The following is a 19,335-nucleotide window of genomic DNA, read 5'->3' as shown; positions in this document are numbered from 1 at the left end:
TGTTTTTATTTACTGTCAGACGATGTTTCATCTCAAACAGGTTCCTCAAATGGAACTAAGAAGAAGCACTTTGCTTTGTGAACGACAAACATCCCTTAATGAGGTCTATAGGTTCGGGCTATTCTCATATAACGTTCATGTATACCTACAGAAAGTAATACACTGTAATTTATATATATCTCACAAAATCAATTTAATCCACGTAATCGTGAACCAGGAAGTATAAAGAGCAACAAACACCACGTGATCACCTGATCCGTCTGCGTTTGGTTCCTCCTCCCTTTGTTGCTGGACTTCACTGGATGTGACAAATGCAGACGCTCCAAAAGAAACTAAATAAATGTACACTGAGTTTAAAATATAAAAAAATGAAAAAGAACAGAGCAGAAACTGAGCTCCGCTACGACCCCCGTGCAGCAGCCGAGCTCCGTTCACAAGGAGACGGAGAAAACAACTCCATCATCGCTCAAACATCTTGCTCTCGTGTCGTCCCTCTGAGCCGTGTTACACACTGAAACACTGACTTCAACAATGCTTGACACAATGTTGGCCCCAGTGTGTGTGTGTGTGTGTGTGTGTGTGTGTAGGCCCAGTGGAGCGAAGGCTTACGTAACACAGTTAACAGTGAGGTTAGTGATGTGTTCTCTGCAGGTTCATGGAGGACAGCTGATGTAAGCCAATGCCACAGGGTTTTCTCAGAGAGAGCTCATAAACTAAATTAGTATCTATTACTGTAGATTTGAGTGTTTCGACATTTTAACAAAAACAAAGCAGCATTTCTCATGTAAGCATTCAACAACTACTTCTCAAGTGTCTTGACTGCGTGCCAGTTGTTGATTACAAAGGGCTGCACATGGATGTATAAAGAGAACTGGCGCCCGTTCATTCCTATGAGAGTTGCTCAGCGGCGCATGAAGTCAAAAAAGCACGACTTCTGAGTATAAAATTACCCGGATCATCCGGTGATCTTCCTCATCCGTTGGGCCGATAGAGCAGGCGCAGTAGCGTTTCCTTTAACTCCCTCGCTACAGCCTCGTTCTGGGTCTCATTCACATGAACGGAGGAAGAGAAATAACTCTGGATTCAGCTATTAGTGCATTTTACAACTTTTAGGACCTAATGATTTAAATAAGGACTATTAGAGTGATCATACTGGGAAGTTGATTCACCTCAAAAAAAATTATCCACTGAGTTTCAGACGTCTCTTTCTCAATGTAAGTCTATGGGAAAAAGTCTTTTTGGGCCCAATGGCAAGTTGTAGTACCGCCGTTTGGCCACTACGAAAATTAGTTTCAAAGCCCAGCGCTCTTCCTGCGGGCTTGGTGCTGCAGGAATGAGTCGGTCAGTATATTCCCCACTCGTGAAATTTGAAGCTTTTACGCGTCTTAAAAAAGGCGGCTGCTAAGAAGCGGCTAAATGAGACTAAACGTTATCACGCCGACTCGTCATCCTTTATCTTAGGGATGGTGATGTGAAGTCATGCGACCGTGGTGTAGTTCCTTTTTTAAATTTATTTGCACAAAAAAAAACTGCACAAAATCTAGTCAATGAAAAAAACAAAACAAGAAATGTGTCAGGAGAGGTCAAGAAGCCAACAGGCTTATACTAAGGACCTTCCTCCCACCAACCCCGGGAGAAAAAAACAATAACAAAAAAGGAAGAAAGATCTAAACTAACATAATTTTAAAAATACAACAAAAGCTAAACAACAAGAAGCACACAAAATGAGCAGAAAAAACTTAACCAAACAGTGGAAAACAATCCAATAAAAACAATGAAATACATAAAAAAACAGTACAGAAATAAAGAAAATATATCTTAACATATCAAAAGATAGTTAGACATCATGAATTAATTGTGATGATAATTTAATTTTAAATTTTCTAAAGATAACGAGCTCTTGATAACATGTATTGTACCCCACGATATCTGAGGGAGTACTGGCCATGTTTTGTTTTGTAAAAACGTTATAGCCTTAACGTTAGCTTTTTACTTCTGAGGATTGCATTCACGCTTCAAAAATCACAAAAGTGGTGTTCATTTGTGGAGATTATCTTACTGAACAAAACGTGTAATTATTTTTTGTAGTGATCCAAAATCCAATGGATCACTGCAGAAAAAAAAAATGCGTACAAAAATGCGTCATCCATGCAGCTCTCTTTTTGGGAAATGTTGTTGTTGAATGCTAAAAAAAATAGTAATTTGTAGCCTGGTTATGTAGCCTAAAAGAAAACTTGTGGGATATAAACAACAGAGGGTTATTGAGAGGCAGTGTTTTAAAATTAATATTATTCTCGTCGGCAGGACTACGGCTTAAATTATACATTGAGACTGAGACCGAATAATAAAAGAATAACTTACTAATTTAAAGTTGGGTTTGGATTTAAAGGAGTCCACAGAATCAGACTGTCTGATGTTCAAAAAGTTGTGAGCCTGTTTAAGAGATAAGAGAAAGACTCACTCTACTGGGGAAACACATATCGTCTTTGCAAATCCTCTCATCTTCTGTAATATGGAGATTTTGGTGATCCAGTTCCCATCTTGCAGCTAATTTTGCTTGGCCATGCAAACTATTGGGATGTCCAACTGTAATGCGGAAGAGCTACACTCACTTAGAAGAATTGGATTCAGCACCATTAAAAACAGGAATGTTTTCATCACTGAATTCCTCCAGGATTGCAGATAAATGATCTGCAGCAGCAGGAGAAGCAGAGCAGGGAGAGTTTCTTTCATTTGGAGCCCAGTTGGATGAGATGTGACCTGACTGACAGAGCTCTCCTCTGCTGACTCAGCGTCTGTCCTCCACATGTCTCCAACAAAACATCCGCACATCGTTTTATAATTTGGTATCCTCCTTATGTAACATGTGACCCATTTCATTTCTGTCGACTCGGCTCACAGCTGCCTTTTAGTTCATGCAGAGTCGACATCGATCATCTCCTCCGTTTCTTTTTATATTCGGGGAACTTCAGATAACTGCAGTGGTTGTCCACACTTCCAGTGACCTTCACGCTTCGCTTCTGACCCGTTTATGAGTCAGCGTTACTGGAAGGAACCATCGGCCAAGCTGATTTTAACTTTCAGGAAAATCATGAACAACATTTTCCACTAACTGCCACTATCGTCCAAACATAAATCAGGGTTGTCGACTCTTAAAAGTATTTTCTGACTCATATGTTTTGTCAGGCGCTCGAGCCCAAAGATACCAAACACAACGCCAAAACGTTCTGCTCGTTATTGTTGCCATAGTCGACTGAACTTTGCTTTAAAGTTACTTCTGTTATATGCTTTTATAGCACTTATTTCTTTGCATAAAAAATGTGATTTTTGTGTTTTTCTTTGCGCTCCCTCATCATTCATTCAAGTGTCTTGCTGTCCTACAGCTTTAAGGCTCTGAGCTCTTGCACAGTTAGCATCCAGAGGATGGATGGATCAGACTAGAGACCTAGAGCATCCAGAGGATGGATGGATCAAACTAGAGACCTAGAGCATTCAGAGGATGGATGGATCAAACTAGAGACCTAGAGCATTCAGAGGATGGATGGATCAAACTAGAGACCTAGAGCATTCAGAGGATGGATGGATCAGACTAGAGACCTAGAGCATTCAGAGGATGGATGGATCAAACTAGAGACCTAGAGCATTCAGAGGATGGATGGATCAGACTAGAGACCTAGAGCATTCAGAGGATGGATGGATCAAACTAGAGACCTAGAGCATTCAGAGGATGGATGGCTTTCCTAGCTAGATTGACAATAAGGGGGTTTCTGAGCAGTTTACACAACAGAAGTGCTCGCCATCTAATAGCCGAAAAATGCAGAAATTCTTGCAGAAATCTCCAAAATGTCAAAAAAAATGTGATCCCAAATCACAGCTAGCATTTTTTTATGGTGTTCCTCAAGGTCTTGGTGTCTTAATGTGGTATTTTGGAGTGATTATTGATCATTTTGATCAATTCTCCAGTTGTAAAAAATTGTTAAATTTAGCACCAAATCTGTGTAACAAATGGTATCAACCCAAACATTGATGAAACAACTTATGAGACATAATAGAGCATGGGGATGACCATCATATATTTCTGATTCATGACTAGAACAACTTGACACACAGTGCTGAGCTGCATCTCAAATTAATCTTCATGTTCCCAGCTTTCAGATGATGTACACCACTTCTATGTGACATCTACTGTTGACCTGCTATCTCCCCCTAAACACCCCCTGGATCCCCCTAAAAGAGACAAAAACAGGTCTATTATGGGTCTAAGAGTTGTCACACAACCCCCCAAAAAAGAGTGCATTCATCTGTATAAATATATTTTTATTGCTATTTATGTCAGCAGTTATTAAAACCATCAACATCACAGGTCCTTTTAATAGTTTACATCGGCAGCATTGTGTTACAGACATGTACATTATTTCAGACATTACAGTGCCATATTAAATCACATTTTAATCAGTTACACCTTCTTCTATATCCACTCCTGTAACGGGAGTATAATGTGTTCATTCTGAGATTTAAACCGAACTGTACTTAACCAAACAGGATTAGGTCTGAATAACCGAAACACTTAACAGCAGATCAGTGCAGTTACAGAACGTAAAGTGAGTAACTGTTGGTCGGGATATCAACGGGAGGATCGTGTGATTATGAAACCTGGGAGGACAAAGTTGAAGTGTTTTACATGCCCATTTTAACGTGAATAAATAAGTGTTCTGCTGGTGTTGCATGTAAAATTATTCTTATGTTAAAACCTGGATAAGATCACATGTTTCACTTCATTCTCTGTTTAATTGATTAAAAAACCTGCTTGGTTTGCGACATGTTTTTTGTTGTTATATGGAGATGGGATTTCTTGCATCGTGTTCACAAGCTGATGAGACAGTCCTGCTGGAGGACATTCACTTTGGCTGTCCAACAGTGTCGCATTCATTTGCTATGTTCCCAGAGATAAAAGACAAACCGTTACAGACGCTGCCTCTTTGACAGCTCGTCGTTTAACACATTTTCTTTAGCAGATTATTGTGATTCTTGTTATTCAGCATGTCTCTGTTAGTGTCTGCGTCCTGCTCAGACGCTGCTCCAGAAGCAGAAAGGCGTCCAGGTTACATGTTAAGTCTTTTAGTGGTTGTGAGCTCAGTGCGTGGCTGGTGTCGGGGCGGTCTGCTCCGACGGTTCCGTGGATGCTGTTCCTTCCTGGTTGAGGGCGACATGCGGCAGGGCGCTCAGCAGGGCCTTCTCCAGCTTCTGCTCCAGAGCGTCCAGGCGACGGTCCACATGCTCCTTCAGCCTCCTCTCCATCTCCTCCAGACGACGCTCCATGGCCGCGTCCAACTCCCTGCAGAGACGAGGGACAATGAGGGACAATGAGGAGGGACAATGAATTTATCTTATTTGTGTGATTTGTTTAGTAGTTACTTCTTTAAGCTTCACCCTCTCTAAACACGCTCATAGAGACACTTTTGGTCTCTCCACTTCTCAGCATTTTGTATTCACTTATGTGGTTATATGTCGTACATTGCATGTCTGTTTGTACTTATATTCTCATTTCTTATTTGTATTATTTACTTATATTTCTCTACATATATTCTGTTATATATTGTAGCATTATGTACATAATTTACATATTATATACTCCTTTATTTCTATTTTTTCTACTTTCGCATCTTCTTCTTCTTCTTCCGCTTCTTTCTCTTCTTCTTTCACTTCCTATTCTTCTTCTTCTTCTTCATTAGTGGCACTGAACGTTACTGCCACTAATAAACAGGTGATCTGATGAAGTTGAACTAAGCTGAACATGATGAATAATAATCAAACAGCAGTTTGACGTAACACTTTTCGACGGTGTTGTTATTAATACTATAGTTGAGACTCTATGTGACTTTCTATTAAGCACTAAAACGAGGAGAGAGAGGCGTATTTAAGTCTAGCGTAGAGGAATGAGAGAGTGTGACTCGTGATGAAGCCACATCAGAGATGAAACCTCCAATAAAAACACAGACACTAAAACTAAACCACCCACACAGTCGGAGCTGACCACCAACCTTCCTCTAACCTCACAGTCCTGCTGCGTCCATCCTATTCAGCCACATTTCTGTCTGGATGAAACTCTCAGCTGACTTTGGGTTCGTTTCATCCCTAACCATCTGGAGGAAATCTTTCAAAGCCAAGATGCTTTATAAAACATCCTCCTCTTTTTCCACCCTCTCAAACATTTCCAGTCTTTCTGTGTGTGTCTTTGCATTTAGGTTTTTTTCAGCATGACTTTTCACCCTCAAGGATCTGAAAGAATCTTCAAACCACCTTCCAGTCTTTCTCAAACCGATCCCAGCGCTCTGGCAGCTTCTCTTACAACCAGAGGAAATCCTGACTGCTGCTCAGTCTTTCACATTGATGCTCAACTCCACCAACGTTCATGTCTTATATTGCAGGAGAAATCACCGTCAGCATGTCGAGTTCTTTTAGTATTTTTCTGTGCCAGCGATGTTACATAGCCATCTTTAAAACAAGCAACCACTCAAATGACATAATTAAAAGTATTAAACTCTTTAAATATTAAAGGCTGACGTGTTTTTGGTGAAACGTACCGCTGAGCTGCTGTCCTCTCCTCGATGTGGAGTCACACTCAGTTGACGTTCGTTCTGAACCCACACGACTCCGTCAAAGAGCCTCATTTATCAAACTGCCCTCTGCAGCACACCAACTCTTAAACACATATTTTTCAATCTGTAGAGTGAAACTAATGTCAGCTGTAAATTAAGTTAACGGATACTGAGCCTTTGCATCAGTGTTGGCTTAAAAAATTTATTTATTCAAATGAGGTTTGGTGCAGTTTGCACAATTTAATGACTCACGCACACAGCCAAGCTGATAAATGAACTCTATTGTCTGCGTATCAGCCTCCTCCCTGCACTGCTGCTCAAACCCAGATCCTTCTATGTAGATGAGTCTGTCAGCTGGTCACTGACCACAACTGTTACCAAAAAAACAACAATATGAAAGCTTCTCTTACTTTATTACCACGTAGTCTGATGAACAACATGATATATGCTGCCAGGGAGTTTGGAGATCAGTGAATATTCTACCATGAGTGGGAAACATTTGGGCGTCATCTAACAATGCCACCTTACACAACCAGAACTATAATGGCCCGTTAAATAAATGAGTCTCTGTTTCATCCACATGTTTCAAAGGTTTTCTAAACCGATCACATGACAGCTCTGAGCGGTCGCAGGTGAAAGGACCTGTGAAAAAGTTACATTAATTTCAAGTAAATTCATTGCTTTTTTTTCTGGTCGCAAAGTCGCCTTTTTGATTTAATCAGAAGCAGATTGGGAATGAAACTGCTAGAAAACATCAACTGTTGCTCTGAAACTCGCTTTGAAACTCATCATTAATGCACCTAAACACTGACTGTTTAGTGATTTAGTCCAGTGCTTCAATGAAAGATATAAAAAAATTGTGAATAAATAAATACATTTAAAATAAATAAAAAAAAGTGCAAAAATAAATAAAGATATAAATGCAAAAATAAATGAATAAATACAAAATAAATGCAAAGATAATTAAATGAAGAAGCAAATTACAACAGAAATATCAATTCATGGCACATTTTATCAATTAATTAATGGCTATTATTTATATTTATTTATTTATCAAGTCATTTATTAATTTTTGTTTATTTATTTTGGCAGGTTCCGTCCCCCATAGTTGTGTTTATGTGGCTATAGTGTGTATAAGTGTGTTTGACTGTATGTTTGTGGACCCCAGGAAGAATAGTCGATGCATGTGTTAGTGCTAACGGGGATCCTAATAAAGAAAGAACAAATGACCATTACAGGATAATACTATCTCTACTAGCAGTACTATTATACTCTAATAATAGAGGTATTATATTATAGTAGTAATACTAAGAATAGTAACGTATTATTATCTATAATTGAACATATTGTTATCTTCCATGTTTGGTAGCCTTAGTGACTGAGTTTGTCTGCAGTGAAGTCTTTCTACCACAAGGTGGAGCTACTTTATCTGATCACAGATCAGCATCATGGAGCTACATCTTCAGGTTCAGAGTGTTGGCTTCAGGTGTTAAACACATATAAAAGCAGTCACAGTGACTTCATTGAATTGTGTTGTGTTGTGTTGTATTGAAAGACGCCGTCTAACAGGACGGACTCACTAAACTTCACCCACCATGAGCCGTTTCTCATCACCTTCTCCTTCTCTGCCAGCGCCGTGGCGTCGTCCAGTCTCAGCTTGGTCACCTGACCACAGAGGCTCTGGAGGATGGGTAGCAGCTCAGGGCCGGAAGGGCCGGGGCCCGACGCCTGGCCGGGCCCCGGCCCTTTCAGGAAGTGTGACACCATGTCGGCCAGCTGGGCGTGGCTCACCGGGCCTCCGCTCTCACTGCTCGCTAGAGATCATGGGAAACCACATCGCAGACTGGTCAGCATTGTGAATTTGAAAACTAAGAAAAAGTCATTGGTTACATTATTAAACACGTTTAACGACCTTCATTAGGCAGCGAGATGGACAAACAGTCTACTGGAGGCAGAGACAGATTATTTTGATGCCGATCCAAACTCTTTGTCAGGCCTGAGCTGCGTTTCAGAGCACTCTCATTCCAAGTCTGTTTGAGTAGTTTGTCTTTTTTGATTCCATCAAGTCGCACAGATCAAATCAATTTTCAAAATTCAGGTTGGTCATGAAAATCTGAGACTAAGCATTGCATGAAGAAAGAAACTTTTTTTTTTCTAAAATATCAGAAATGCTGACACACATACATCACAAATTACCATTTCCAAAAGAAATTCTCTTCTCTACATCTATGAAACATCAAAAAAATGACTCGTTTTGATTTTCAACAAATGTTTCAGCACAAATGTAAAGTATTATTTTCTGGGTCTACACCTTGTGCACTCTTGTTTGACCTGAGAGAAATGATGATCCTTACTTATATTGTTAGCGTTGACACCAGAGACCGGCCGGTCTGGGGACGAGGCGCTAGAGCCGTCTGACGTCGCTCCGTTCTGAGCCAGCGGAGCTTCACCTGCAGGCCTGATGGAGCCGACTGGAGGCTAGTGACAAAGAAACAAGACTCGATGATTCTATCTGATATGCAGTATGTGCAACCAACTGTTTTCTGAACCCACATTTCACTGGCATTAGGATTTATGCTTGCAAGAAATACAGCAATAAATTATGGGTGAACTGTGTTGGAGGAGAACTAGATGCTGAACTTTTGCAGCTGAAGTGTACTCCGTGGCTACAGCTGTTTACACTGTGCTGGTCCGTGTCTTTATTGGTTGTCTGGATCGTTTCCCGAGCTTGTGATCTATAAATTGTGAAATAGTTGTATGTCAGATTGCTTGTATTTTAGTAATAATAATAATACTGATACCCTGGAGTCTGCAGGCTGGGGCTGGTTGCTGACGGCTCCTTGAGCCAGAGCAGAGAAAACTCCACCGCCCATCAGGAGAGGCAGGAAGCCGCCCAGAGAGCTGGTCTGGTTCTGGAGAGAAACACAGTCGCTGTGTCAAGCAGCAAGTTGATTTTCATAATGAGGTGAAATGAACTGAAACCAAAGGTTGCCTGATACACAACCTAAAACCTTATGGCACACTTTGGAAAGCAATGATGAGTGAAGTAAAATACAAGCAAGTGGACGGTTCTGAGCTAAAACATAATCCATCAGCATAGTCCTATAATTTAGGTCGCTGTTATTGTAATTCCTTTTCTCCCACCTTCTGCTGGAAGTGCACCATTTCCATGAGGTTCTGGGCTCCCGGAGAGAGGCTCGTTCCCATCTCCTCAACCAGACACTGCACCTGCTGCATGTCGATGCCGGGGCCGCGGACCGCGCAGGGTTGTAGAGGCTGGAGGCCCACGATGACTCGACACACCAAAACGCTGCTTCTACCGCCGAGGGAGAGCAGCTAGGACACCGATCACAGAGAGACAGAACCAGATGAAACAAATATATAACTGGAACTGGACAAATAAACTGTCAAAGGCACTTAAAAGATGTCTCAACAGTTTATAGATGTGAGGACTAAAGTTTAGAAGATGCAAGGGTCTCTAGTAGACGTCAAGACGCTGTTCACCTTCACTTCACAGGCTGAGGACGGATTCTCGAGGATCAGCTGTTTCTTGTAGAAAGGCCCTCTGTCTGAACTGTGGGCAAAAGAGAGAGAAGACACTGCTTCAACATCCCATCAAACCCGCTCTTCAACTCACTTGTGTGTGAAGCAACGTACTGTTTTCTCCAGTCTCTGCTAACGTTGTGAGTTAACGGCTACTGTGGTTCCGACAAGCAAAGACAAGAGCGATGACTACAAATGATTCAACCTCAAAAACAAGTGCAAATCCTGACTGATGTCTGACTGAGATTCAAAAACACCCCTGCAATTACAGCTTTGCCGTCAAAGAGACCTCAGTTACCTCAAAAAACATGTAAAACATGCAACCCAAGCGGTGATAACTGTGTGTGTGTATACCTGTCTGGTTGGACGCTGTCGTCCTTCTCTCCACGTATTGTCCCGCAGTATTCTCCCATCTGGTCGTACACCTCCATGGTTCGAGCCTCGCTGACCACCAGCAGGCGGCTGATGGCGGTAGGAGAGCCGGGGCTGCAGTGGAGCATCAGGACACACGGAGACCCGTCCTCTGTCTGCTCCAGCAGCACTGGGACGCCGCTGTGGAGGGAAGATACGTGTTAAAGGAGACGCTCACCCAAAGATGCAAAGTGTTCAAAACATGAATCCACATTTTCCACAGACACTTCAATAGAAGCTTCTCACCAGTTTGTCTCGTCTTCCTCTGACTGACTGAGCTCCTCTTCGTTACCGATGTGAACGGGACGCAGGACATCAGCCAACTGACGTCCTTGAGCGTGACAGGTCCAAGCAGCTCCGCTCTTCACTGCAATGTCCACCATGATGCTGCCGAGGACACAGGGACCGTAACCTACTAGGAGACAAGCTGGGACACAAAGAAGGAAACAACTTAGGGAGACAAGAGTGAATAAGAACAGGTTAGGAGACGAGGTAGGAGATGAGTTTGGAGACAATTCAGGAGAAAAGTAGCATGATAGGAGCACCACTTGTCTTTTAAATGTCCCTTATGTGTCCCATTTAAGTACCTTCTGTTTTTATGCCGCTAAACTGAGGAACTTACTGCCTCTGGATAATAGAATGACTCTGTATTTTTAAAAGGAAATTAAAGACCGATCTTTTTAATTTAGAGTTATGTTATAGCCTTAGTTTTAAAGCTTTAATCATTGTTATTAATATATATTTTTATCCTTGGTGTTTATTTATTCACTTTAATTTATTAATGAACATTTCATTGTGTTATTGTTGTAATTTTTAGTCTTGCAAACATCTTATTTGTTTATTTCTATTTTTTTTTTCTATGTGAAGCACTTTGGGCTGCATGTAAAAGCTGAATTGAGACAATTTAGAAACCAGATTTAACAATGGCAATGGCTCTCTGTATTTTTAAAAGGAATTTAAAGACCTCTCTATTCAATCTGGCTTTTGATCTGGAGTAATGTTATAGCCTTAGTATTTAAGCTTTAATTTAAGTTTTTATATGCATTTTTATCCTTGCTGTTTGTTTTATTTCAATTTATTTAATTTCAATTGACTTTTATTTATTTATTTTTAACATTTTATTCTGTTATTGTTGTAATTTTTAGTCTTGCATTTTATTTGTTTATTTAAAAAAATAAATGTCTATGTGAGTTGTAAAAGATGTAAAAGATGAGTTGAGACAATGTAGGGAACAAATCAGAGCTGTTTACAGGAAACATGAGGACATTATGTTTGTATCATGTTAATGAAGGTTAACCTCACACATGTTGTGATGAGGTTTAGTTTCCTCTTCCATGTTATGTGAATAATAAAGCATCTACAGCTCTGGTTATTCATTATATTACATACACTACATTACATTATATTAGATATATTATATATATATATTTACAGTCTCTGATGTTGCAGTGAATAATTGATGTTTAACATCAGAGACTGTAAATAAACAGAATATCTGCTACTTTAACCTTTACCTTCAGATATCTCCACATGAACTCGTTCATTAGCTGGTTTTCTTCATGTTTCTGAACCTTCGTCTTCTCATTTCTCCAGAAGTATTAAAACAACAACAGAAGAAGTTGATTAAAGAAAATAAAGGATGATAAAACTGTGAATATCTGCCCTGTAGCTAACGCTCATGCTAACGCTACATCCAAGGCCTATAGAAGGAGGATGGGACACGGGTGTTGTCGTGGTGGATACAGCGCATGCGCAGCGTGACCCAAGCTGCGGCTCAATTTCGACGAGTGATGGCAAGATTTCACTGCGCATGCGCTGTACCCCTGGAGACATGACGCATTGATGACGCGTGATCCAGTCTCCTTTCCATAAGCCTTGCAGCACGCGACAGGATGTTGTGGTGTGTTGTCATCAGACAGCGACTCTCATGAGCTGAGGAGTAAGCAGACTAAAGCAGGCTGATTCAGGTAAATAAACACCTTTTTATCAAAGTACGACTAAAAACTTTACCTGCTGTGTTTCATAAACAATGTACACGTTGTTTTAGAGCATGTTACAGTTCAATGAATGCTGAGGAGGAAGATATATGTTGTAATTCATCAACATTAGCAGGGTAATGTAAAAGTATGTATTAAGTATTATCAGCTAAATGTACTTAAAGTATGAAAGTAAAGGTTTTCATTGTGCAGTAAAATGTTCATTGTCAGGGTTTTACTGTTATATCTGATGTTTATGGATTAATATTACTGCTGCATTAATGTGTATGTTGCATTTTACTGCTGTAGATAGATGATAGATAGATAGATAGATTGATAGATTGATAGATAGATAGATAGATAGATAGATAGATAGATAGATAGATAGATATGTAAATAGATAGACAGATAGATGATAGATAGATAGATAGATAGATTGATATGTAAATAGATAGACAGATAGATAGATAGATAGATAGATTGATAGATAGATAGATTGATAGATAGATTGATAGATAGATTGATAGATAGATAGATAGATATGTAGATAGATAGATGGATAGATAGATAGATAGATAGATATGTAAATAGATAGACAGATAGATGATAGATAGATAGATTGATAGATAGATTGATAGATAGATAGATAGATTGATATGTAAATAGATAGACAGATAGATAGATAGATAGATAGATTGATAGATAGATTGATAGATTGATAGATAGATAGATATGTAAATAGATAGACAGATAGATATGTAAGGGATTTACAAATGGAACAGGTTTGGTTATTAGCTAATTTAATAAATAATATTCATAGAATTATTATTATTAATAAGAATTATTAATCAACATTAATAATGAACGGGGCACCACCCTGGAATCAGGGACCAATAACCAAAACGTTAATCCAGTCTCAAAAGGGAAATATTCCCTCCAAAGGCCAGTATTTTAACACTACTTTACACTTAGGAGGTGAATAGCGAAGGGTGAATCCGAGCACTAACTCTCATAACCAGCTGTTATTACAATATGAATGCACAATAAACACAGACAACTGCTATTTAAAATAAGACCATTTATTTACATACAGTAATCTTAATCAATAATAAACACTCTAACAACATTAATCTAAATCAATATTTATCACAGCAGTAATTACTAATTAACAACACTTTTAATAAACAAATGGATGTCCTACAATGCAGCTCTAAGCACTAAACTAGAATTAAACAAAACACAAAAGCAAAAGAAAATGTGTGTGCGGGAGAGAGAGAGATGTGTGTGTAAGAGAGAGAGATGTGTGTGTGAATGCAAATGTGTATGTGTTGAGGTGTGAAGGAAGAGTGTCTATGTGTGTGTGTGGTGTGGGAGGAGCAAAGGACGCCCTAAGTGGACGTCACCACGTAAGTGGCTACGTCACGTGAGGGAGGAGTTGCTCGAACGTTACAGATCACGCACGAACGGGGGTGTGACCCCCACGTGTCCTGTAAGGTAATGGCGTGAGCCTATGTGAGGAGGCGTGTCTATGTGTGTGTGAGTGTAGGAGGAGCAAGAGGGGACGCTCACGGTGGCGTCACCACGTAAGCAGTTACGTCACGCGAGGGAGGGGGTTGCTCGAACGTTACAGACCACGCCCAAACGGGATGTGAAAGTCCCGCGTGATCAGTAAGGTGGGAACGTGAGGAGGCGTATCTACGTGTGTGCGTGTGTGGGAGGAGCAAGGGAAACCCCGAGGCGGCGTCACCACGGAAGTGGTTACGTCACGAGGGAGGAGGTGCTCTGGTGGCGGAAGCGCCACGGAAATCACCGACTGCGTACGAACGGGACGGGGATCCCGCGTGTCGGCAAAGTGTTTGTTTGTGTGTGGTAGAAGTGGAGGAAAGAAAGGCGGGGAGCGCCTGAAAACAGTATCACAGTCAAAACAGTAAACACCGCAGCAGCAGGAATCCTAACTGCCGCGCGAGAGATGTACTAGCTGGGTTATTATTACTCAGATGCTCGTTAGTCAGCCGTGCACTGGTCTGTTCATAATAAACTACAGCTACAGATCTTCACGTTTGGCAGGAGCTAACACAAGGAGCACACAGTAATCAGACAGTCAGCAACAGTAAACAAAGCAACATAAACAAGCAAAGCAGAGCAAAGCAAGTTAAATAAACAAAACCAACAGACGGACTCGGCGGTCCGTACGTTCAGGACACATCAACAATAGTTATTAACTTATTGGAATATACAATCTCACTAGTCTCTGCCCAGACACAAGCCTCTTACTTGAATCGCTTCTTCGGAGCGATAGTGGAGTAGATCGTCGTTAGTTGGTCCGGCGGCGTCGCGCTGGCTCGGACAATAACGGGCCGTTATGATGCTCGTCAGCGGGGGAAGAACGGCAGGGCTGGCTCTCCGTGTGGCAGCGGATGGAAGCAGCTGATGTGAAGACGGCGGGGCGATCGTCTCTTCCTTGGTGAAGGACGCGGATCCGGGTCTTCCTTCTATAGGTATGGTGGTCTGGACGTCTGATGAACGGCGGGCTGGACCTCCGTGTGGCAGCGGAGGGGAAAGCAGCCAGAAATGGAGGAAAAGGCGGTGCGCTCGTTTCCTTTGATGAAGAACGGTTGTCCTCGGCTTCCTTGGTGAAGCCGGGCTGTAGTCTTCCTTCTGCAGGGATGTGGATCAAAGTCTGATGGACACAACATTATCTTAACTCGTCCAGCGAGGTCAGAAAATGTGGCTCGGTCTTTAGGTGAACGCCGCAGCGTTGGGCACCTCCTGTAGCAACGTGAGTCGCAGTGGAAAGGGCTGAGATTCAGGTGAGCGTGCCTACATCTCCTGTGAGAATAGTGGGCGTTTCACCGGAAAGACCCCACATTTCCTGTTAGCCTCATCCAATGGGGGTCCTTGTTTGGGTTCAAAATGAAATTTCACATGTAGATGCGACATTTTAAAAACTGGGCCGTTAGGTCTCCTGCTGTGATCAGGTCTCTGGTTTCCCATGTAGGCCAAGGCTCTTTGTCTCGTGAGGTCCCTACAGTCCCCCTTTGTTCTGAAGAGTGGGACGCAGGTCCCGGTCTTTAGAGCATGAATGGGCCGAACAGTCCATGTAGGTGATGGTAACCTGAGGGTTACAGTCCATATTCCTGAGTGGGAAAGGGTTGGAGTAGTCCATGCCGTTCAGCGCATGACGTTTTACAGAGGCTCTAGTATCTGGGCAGATGACTTATCTATTTCTTGTTGCATTGTTTTACATTTATACATCATTCAACCTGAGGGAAACACCAATCTTATCACATTCTTTGCTGCTCGGAGAGGGAGGAAAGAATTAGGGTTAGGGTTAACCAACTTACTCCTTGAGAGGGGTGGAGCCAGTTAGAGGTGTGGTTGAGGGCTGATGTATGAAGCTTGGTGACACAAACAGAAGTTAATCTAGTTTGGCCTGTAGTGTCTGGATGTACTTGTACATGCTGTGTGCAGCGATGGCCGTGATGATCCAACCACCAAGCAAAAGCACCAGGGCTATCCAATTCATCGGATGATCTTGATAGGACGATAACCCATTCATATGTGACGAAAATGTGGTGGTAAGTCCAGTCGGTTTGAGACTGAACTGAACCAATTTAGTCCCTTCAGCCAGAAGCTGCTGTTGAAGGGTGTCGCCTATTGTGAGGTCGTGACCTCTGAACGCGTCCATGATCTCAATCTCCACGTCATGTCTGTCGGGGTTGAGATGATGGAGGACAATGTCATCGATGTATATTGTAGCTCTCAATGGAATTGTTAAAAACACTGTCTGGTTAGGTAGTGTTAGTTTAGTGGCTGTATCATGGCGGTCATGACACAATAGGGCTTCGGTGGCCAATGTACTCACAAGCCAGCGATTGCCAGCCTGTTCCACCCGTGTCTCCGTGGTCTCATCCCTGATGGTCATACTACCGTGGCGCTTTTGTCCGGGAGTGTCACTCTCCGGCCGCGGAGGTAGCTTGTTACATCTTGAACAAAGGGGTTGCTCGGGCAAACCCAGTGTATGTCCTTTGTTTGGCACACATGTTCAGGTTGGGAATGAGGTAGAGAGACGGGTCGTCATCGTGGTAGGCAATGGTTGGTGGTGTTCTAAGGTGTACATGGGTGTGTTCTCTTCCTCTGAGAGTGGGGACTGCCCCCCCCCCCTTTCGGGTGTGGAGGCTGCCCTCTCTCCTGGAAGTGCAAAAGGCTTAAGGTTATCTGGTCCGTGTGGATCCAGAAGGAAAGATCAGAACCTGGATCAGGTTCTGGAAAAGGCATGAGCATCGGTGGGGGTCCTCTGGACTCCTGGATGACGGCGGCTTGTCCGTCTGACCGATGAGCGTGGGCTCTGCATCATGAGTGCAGATGCAAATGGGATGCACGAGAGTCATCCCCGGAAGAGTGATGGAACCCAAGTGTTGGAACACATAAGGTTTAGTTCAAAACCGGAGTCAAGCGGATCAAGGGTGCTGATACAGCTCCTTATGAATACTGAGGTGTATATGTGTGTGGCATTATCCTTGCGGACAAGGTTGCCAAGGAGGTCAAGAATGGAGGTTGCGGTACGTTCGGTGTGGCGGTCCCAGGGAGCAACGTGGGCTCCTTTGGTTCCCTTCTCCAGCTTACGACGTAAACTTTGGTGGTAGAAGAGAATGGGATCCGGCCATGTCATACTGGTGGGGGGCTGTCGTCGGACTTCTTTGGAGTGTCCGGCAGCGCTGGTTGTTGACTGGCTGTCCCAAACTGTCTCATCGCTTCCTTGAAACACTTTCGAATCATGTTTTCCATTTCTTGCCAACCCTCCCCTCTGGGGGGGTTTGGGACTGCATCATTATACTTACCTCTTTGCTTGGGGTTTTGGTCGTACTGAAACCTCTTCGGTTGGAAGGTATCAGGTTGCCATGGCCTGGCCTGATTGTGGAAGTAACCTTGGTTACCACCCCCTTGGTTCTGTTGGTTACCATGCTGGAGAGGTGGTTGGCTACCATACTGGCGAGGTGGTTGGCGTCCCTGGTAAGTCACCCTGGCATTTTCCCAAGCACGAGGCATTTCGTTGCCTTCGAGTGCCAGGTCATTGCTCTCAGAGGACTGAATCCCCAGGACACGGGCGGCGTCGTCTTCTTGCCACTTAACAGGGCGTGTCTGTGTCTCCCAGGCCATCTGCGCATACCTCCTGATCTCATGCATGCTGAGGTTGTTTGACCTGCTGGACATCGTGACATCATAACGCACACTTTCGTGGAGGTTGTGCAGGAACAGGGACTTGAAAGTTTGTTCTTCCTCCAGACCCGGGGCGCTACGTCCCTGAAAGTAAGCGGCTCTCAGGCGTCTGTAATAGTCTCTCGGGGACTCATGCTTTTTATGCATTACTGCGAAAGCGCCGAGAGTGGCAGAAGCTGGATCCGTATATGGAGAATACTCCTCTCGTAGGGCATTACAGAGGGCTGAATAGCGGTCTCTGATTTGTGGTGCCAAGGATTCCATGAAGACATGAACGCTTCTAGCCGTAGTCTTCCACACAAGCTTTAGCTCCTCACGTGACGAAGCGTGAGGTAGATCAAGAAGGCAGCGCTCGATCTCCCTGAGGTAGTCGTCGATGTTGGACTCTCGACTACTGGGATCAAAGCGCTCAATGTCCTTTGCCAGGGACTCAAGCTGATGGGTACGCAGGCCATGACTTCGGGGCGGGTAACCACGGTCCGAGTCATCTGAAGACCCGTAGTCGCTTGGGTCACCAAAGCGGGAAGGACGATGGCTCCTCCTTCGTGCAGGGGGCGGAGTCCGGTTGGGGTTAGGTCGCGAGCTACGTGACGTTGAGCGATCGTCCGCGTATGAGGATCTAAAACCACTCGCTTCTCGTGAGTAACTTACCCCTGTCCGGAATAGAGGTGGAGATAGGTCAAACCGCAAAGTAGCACGGCTCTGGATGGATTGGGGTACACTTCTGGAGGGCAGTGAACCTGTGTCCATCGGACGGGCCGCTACTTGGGCACGGTGACCATCACGAGTGATGGGGTTAGATGGGGTCCAGCCAAGGGTTTGGCTGGATGGATTAACAGCAGAAACGTTCTCCGTATCTGAGTCAGGTGATTCTAAGGAGAACAGGTTAGCAGCGGTACTTACCTGTCTGGCTTGTGCCTCCTTCACTCTGGCCTCTGCTTCCTGCGTGGCCGCCTGAAGCTGCGCATACGCGGCGTCAGTCTCCTCCAGCAGCCGAGCACGATCTTCCTGTGTTCGGGAGACCTCGAAACGGTAATCCCGAACCTACCTTTGTAGGTTGGAATTACCGCGCTCTGCAGCCTGGAGCTGCGCCTGGTGCTCGGCAGCTTGCAGCTGCGCTTTGCGGTCATACAACAAGACTAATTGACCAAGCACCTCCGGGACTGTGCGCTGTGGCTTCCCGGTCGGCTGGTTGATAAACTCAACCAGCTCTATTATCTTACTTTCTACAGTGCTAGCACTGTAGCTATTAAGATAATCTTTCTCCTCGAGGGAGAGCTTGAGGAGGCCAGCGACCGCATCCTGCAGGCATGGATCGCTGGACTCATGGGGAGTCTCGGCTCCTGACTCACGGGTGTCGTCACTACTCATTTGGCTGAGCTAGTAAACTATAACCCTGAGATATAAAGTTGATACTATGTTGCTGAAAGAAAAAATGCACAGGTAAGAGGATTCGACCTGTGGATTACAAAACTGTGTTAGATTTGTTAAAGCTATCAGGCTCAAGTGTTACTCAAATCCTTTGGATGTTAATGAGTCACTTTAGCACCTCTAGTCAGTAACAGCTTATGTTAATGGCTTAGGGA

The 19,335-nt window shown here is 43.3% G+C and overlaps 2 protein-coding genes across 7 annotated transcripts in view; one reads left to right on the top strand and one right to left on the bottom strand.

The window, feature by feature from the left end:
- Nucleotides 1-4,300: 4,300 nt before the first annotated feature.
- On the bottom strand, nt 4,301-12,246 carry c20h10orf88 (chromosome 20 C10orf88 homolog). Of its 4 annotated transcripts, XR_005204584.1 has the most exons (10): nt 12,068-12,244; nt 10,800-10,980; nt 10,497-10,694; nt 10,104-10,173; nt 9,744-9,935; nt 9,401-9,511; nt 8,954-9,077; nt 8,194-8,413; nt 5,076-5,335; nt 4,301-4,851 (listed from the first exon to the last, which is right to left on the bottom strand). XR_005204584.1 is itself a non-coding variant. In XM_037754206.1 (9 exons), exons 2-9 carry the CDS (start codon nt 10,934-10,936, stop codon nt 5,134-5,136), a joined length of 1,251 nt encoding a protein of 416 aa, XP_037610134.1. In that variant the 5' UTR covers nt 10,937-10,980; nt 12,068-12,246; the 3' UTR covers nt 4,301-5,133. The 4 variants fall into 4 exon arrangements, 3 of the variants coding, with proteins under 3 accessions (XP_037610134.1, XP_037610133.1, XP_037610132.1); XM_037754206.1 differs by having other exon boundaries at nt 4,301-5,335; nt 10,497-10,691; nt 12,068-12,246; XM_037754205.1 differs by having other exon boundaries at nt 4,301-5,335; nt 12,062-12,245.
- Nucleotides 12,247-12,346: 100 nt separating this feature from the next.
- asb3 (ankyrin repeat and SOCS box containing 3) overlaps nt 12,347-19,335 on the top strand; it is a 15,304-nt gene continuing 8,315 nt past the window's right edge. For all 3 annotated transcript variants that reach the window (XM_037754172.1, XM_037754171.1, XM_037754170.1), the window contains exon 1: nt 12,347-12,520. The gene's annotated coding sequence lies outside the window, so the exon portion shown is untranslated. The remainder of the gene's footprint in view (nt 12,521-19,335) is intronic.

This window comes from Sebastes umbrosus, chromosome 20 (genome assembly GCF_015220745.1).
Source record: "Sebastes umbrosus isolate fSebUmb1 chromosome 20, fSebUmb1.pri, whole genome shotgun sequence".
Taxonomy (NCBI): domain Eukaryota; kingdom Metazoa; phylum Chordata; class Actinopteri; order Perciformes; family Sebastidae; genus Sebastes; species Sebastes umbrosus.
The sequence above is the reverse complement of the archived record's forward strand: the minus strand, read 5'-3'. Positions and strand labels throughout refer to the sequence as shown.

What these genes read in the sequence shown, in the direction of transcription:
- c20h10orf88 (XM_037754205.1), bottom strand. Translation starts at nt 10,936, where the DNA reads ATGGTGGACATTGCAGTGAAGAGCGGAGCTGCTTGGACCTGTCACGCT. An exon ending in GAGGAAGACGAGACAAACTG is followed by an intron (nt 10,695 to 10,799) that starts GTGAGAAGCTTC and finishes TTCCCTCCACAG; the next exon opens with CGGCGTCCCAGTGCTGCTGG. An exon ending in CCCAGCCTGCAGACTCCAGG is followed by an intron (nt 9,078 to 9,400) that starts GTATCAGTATTA and finishes CTTTGTCACTAG; the next exon opens with CCTCCAGTCGGCTCCATCAG.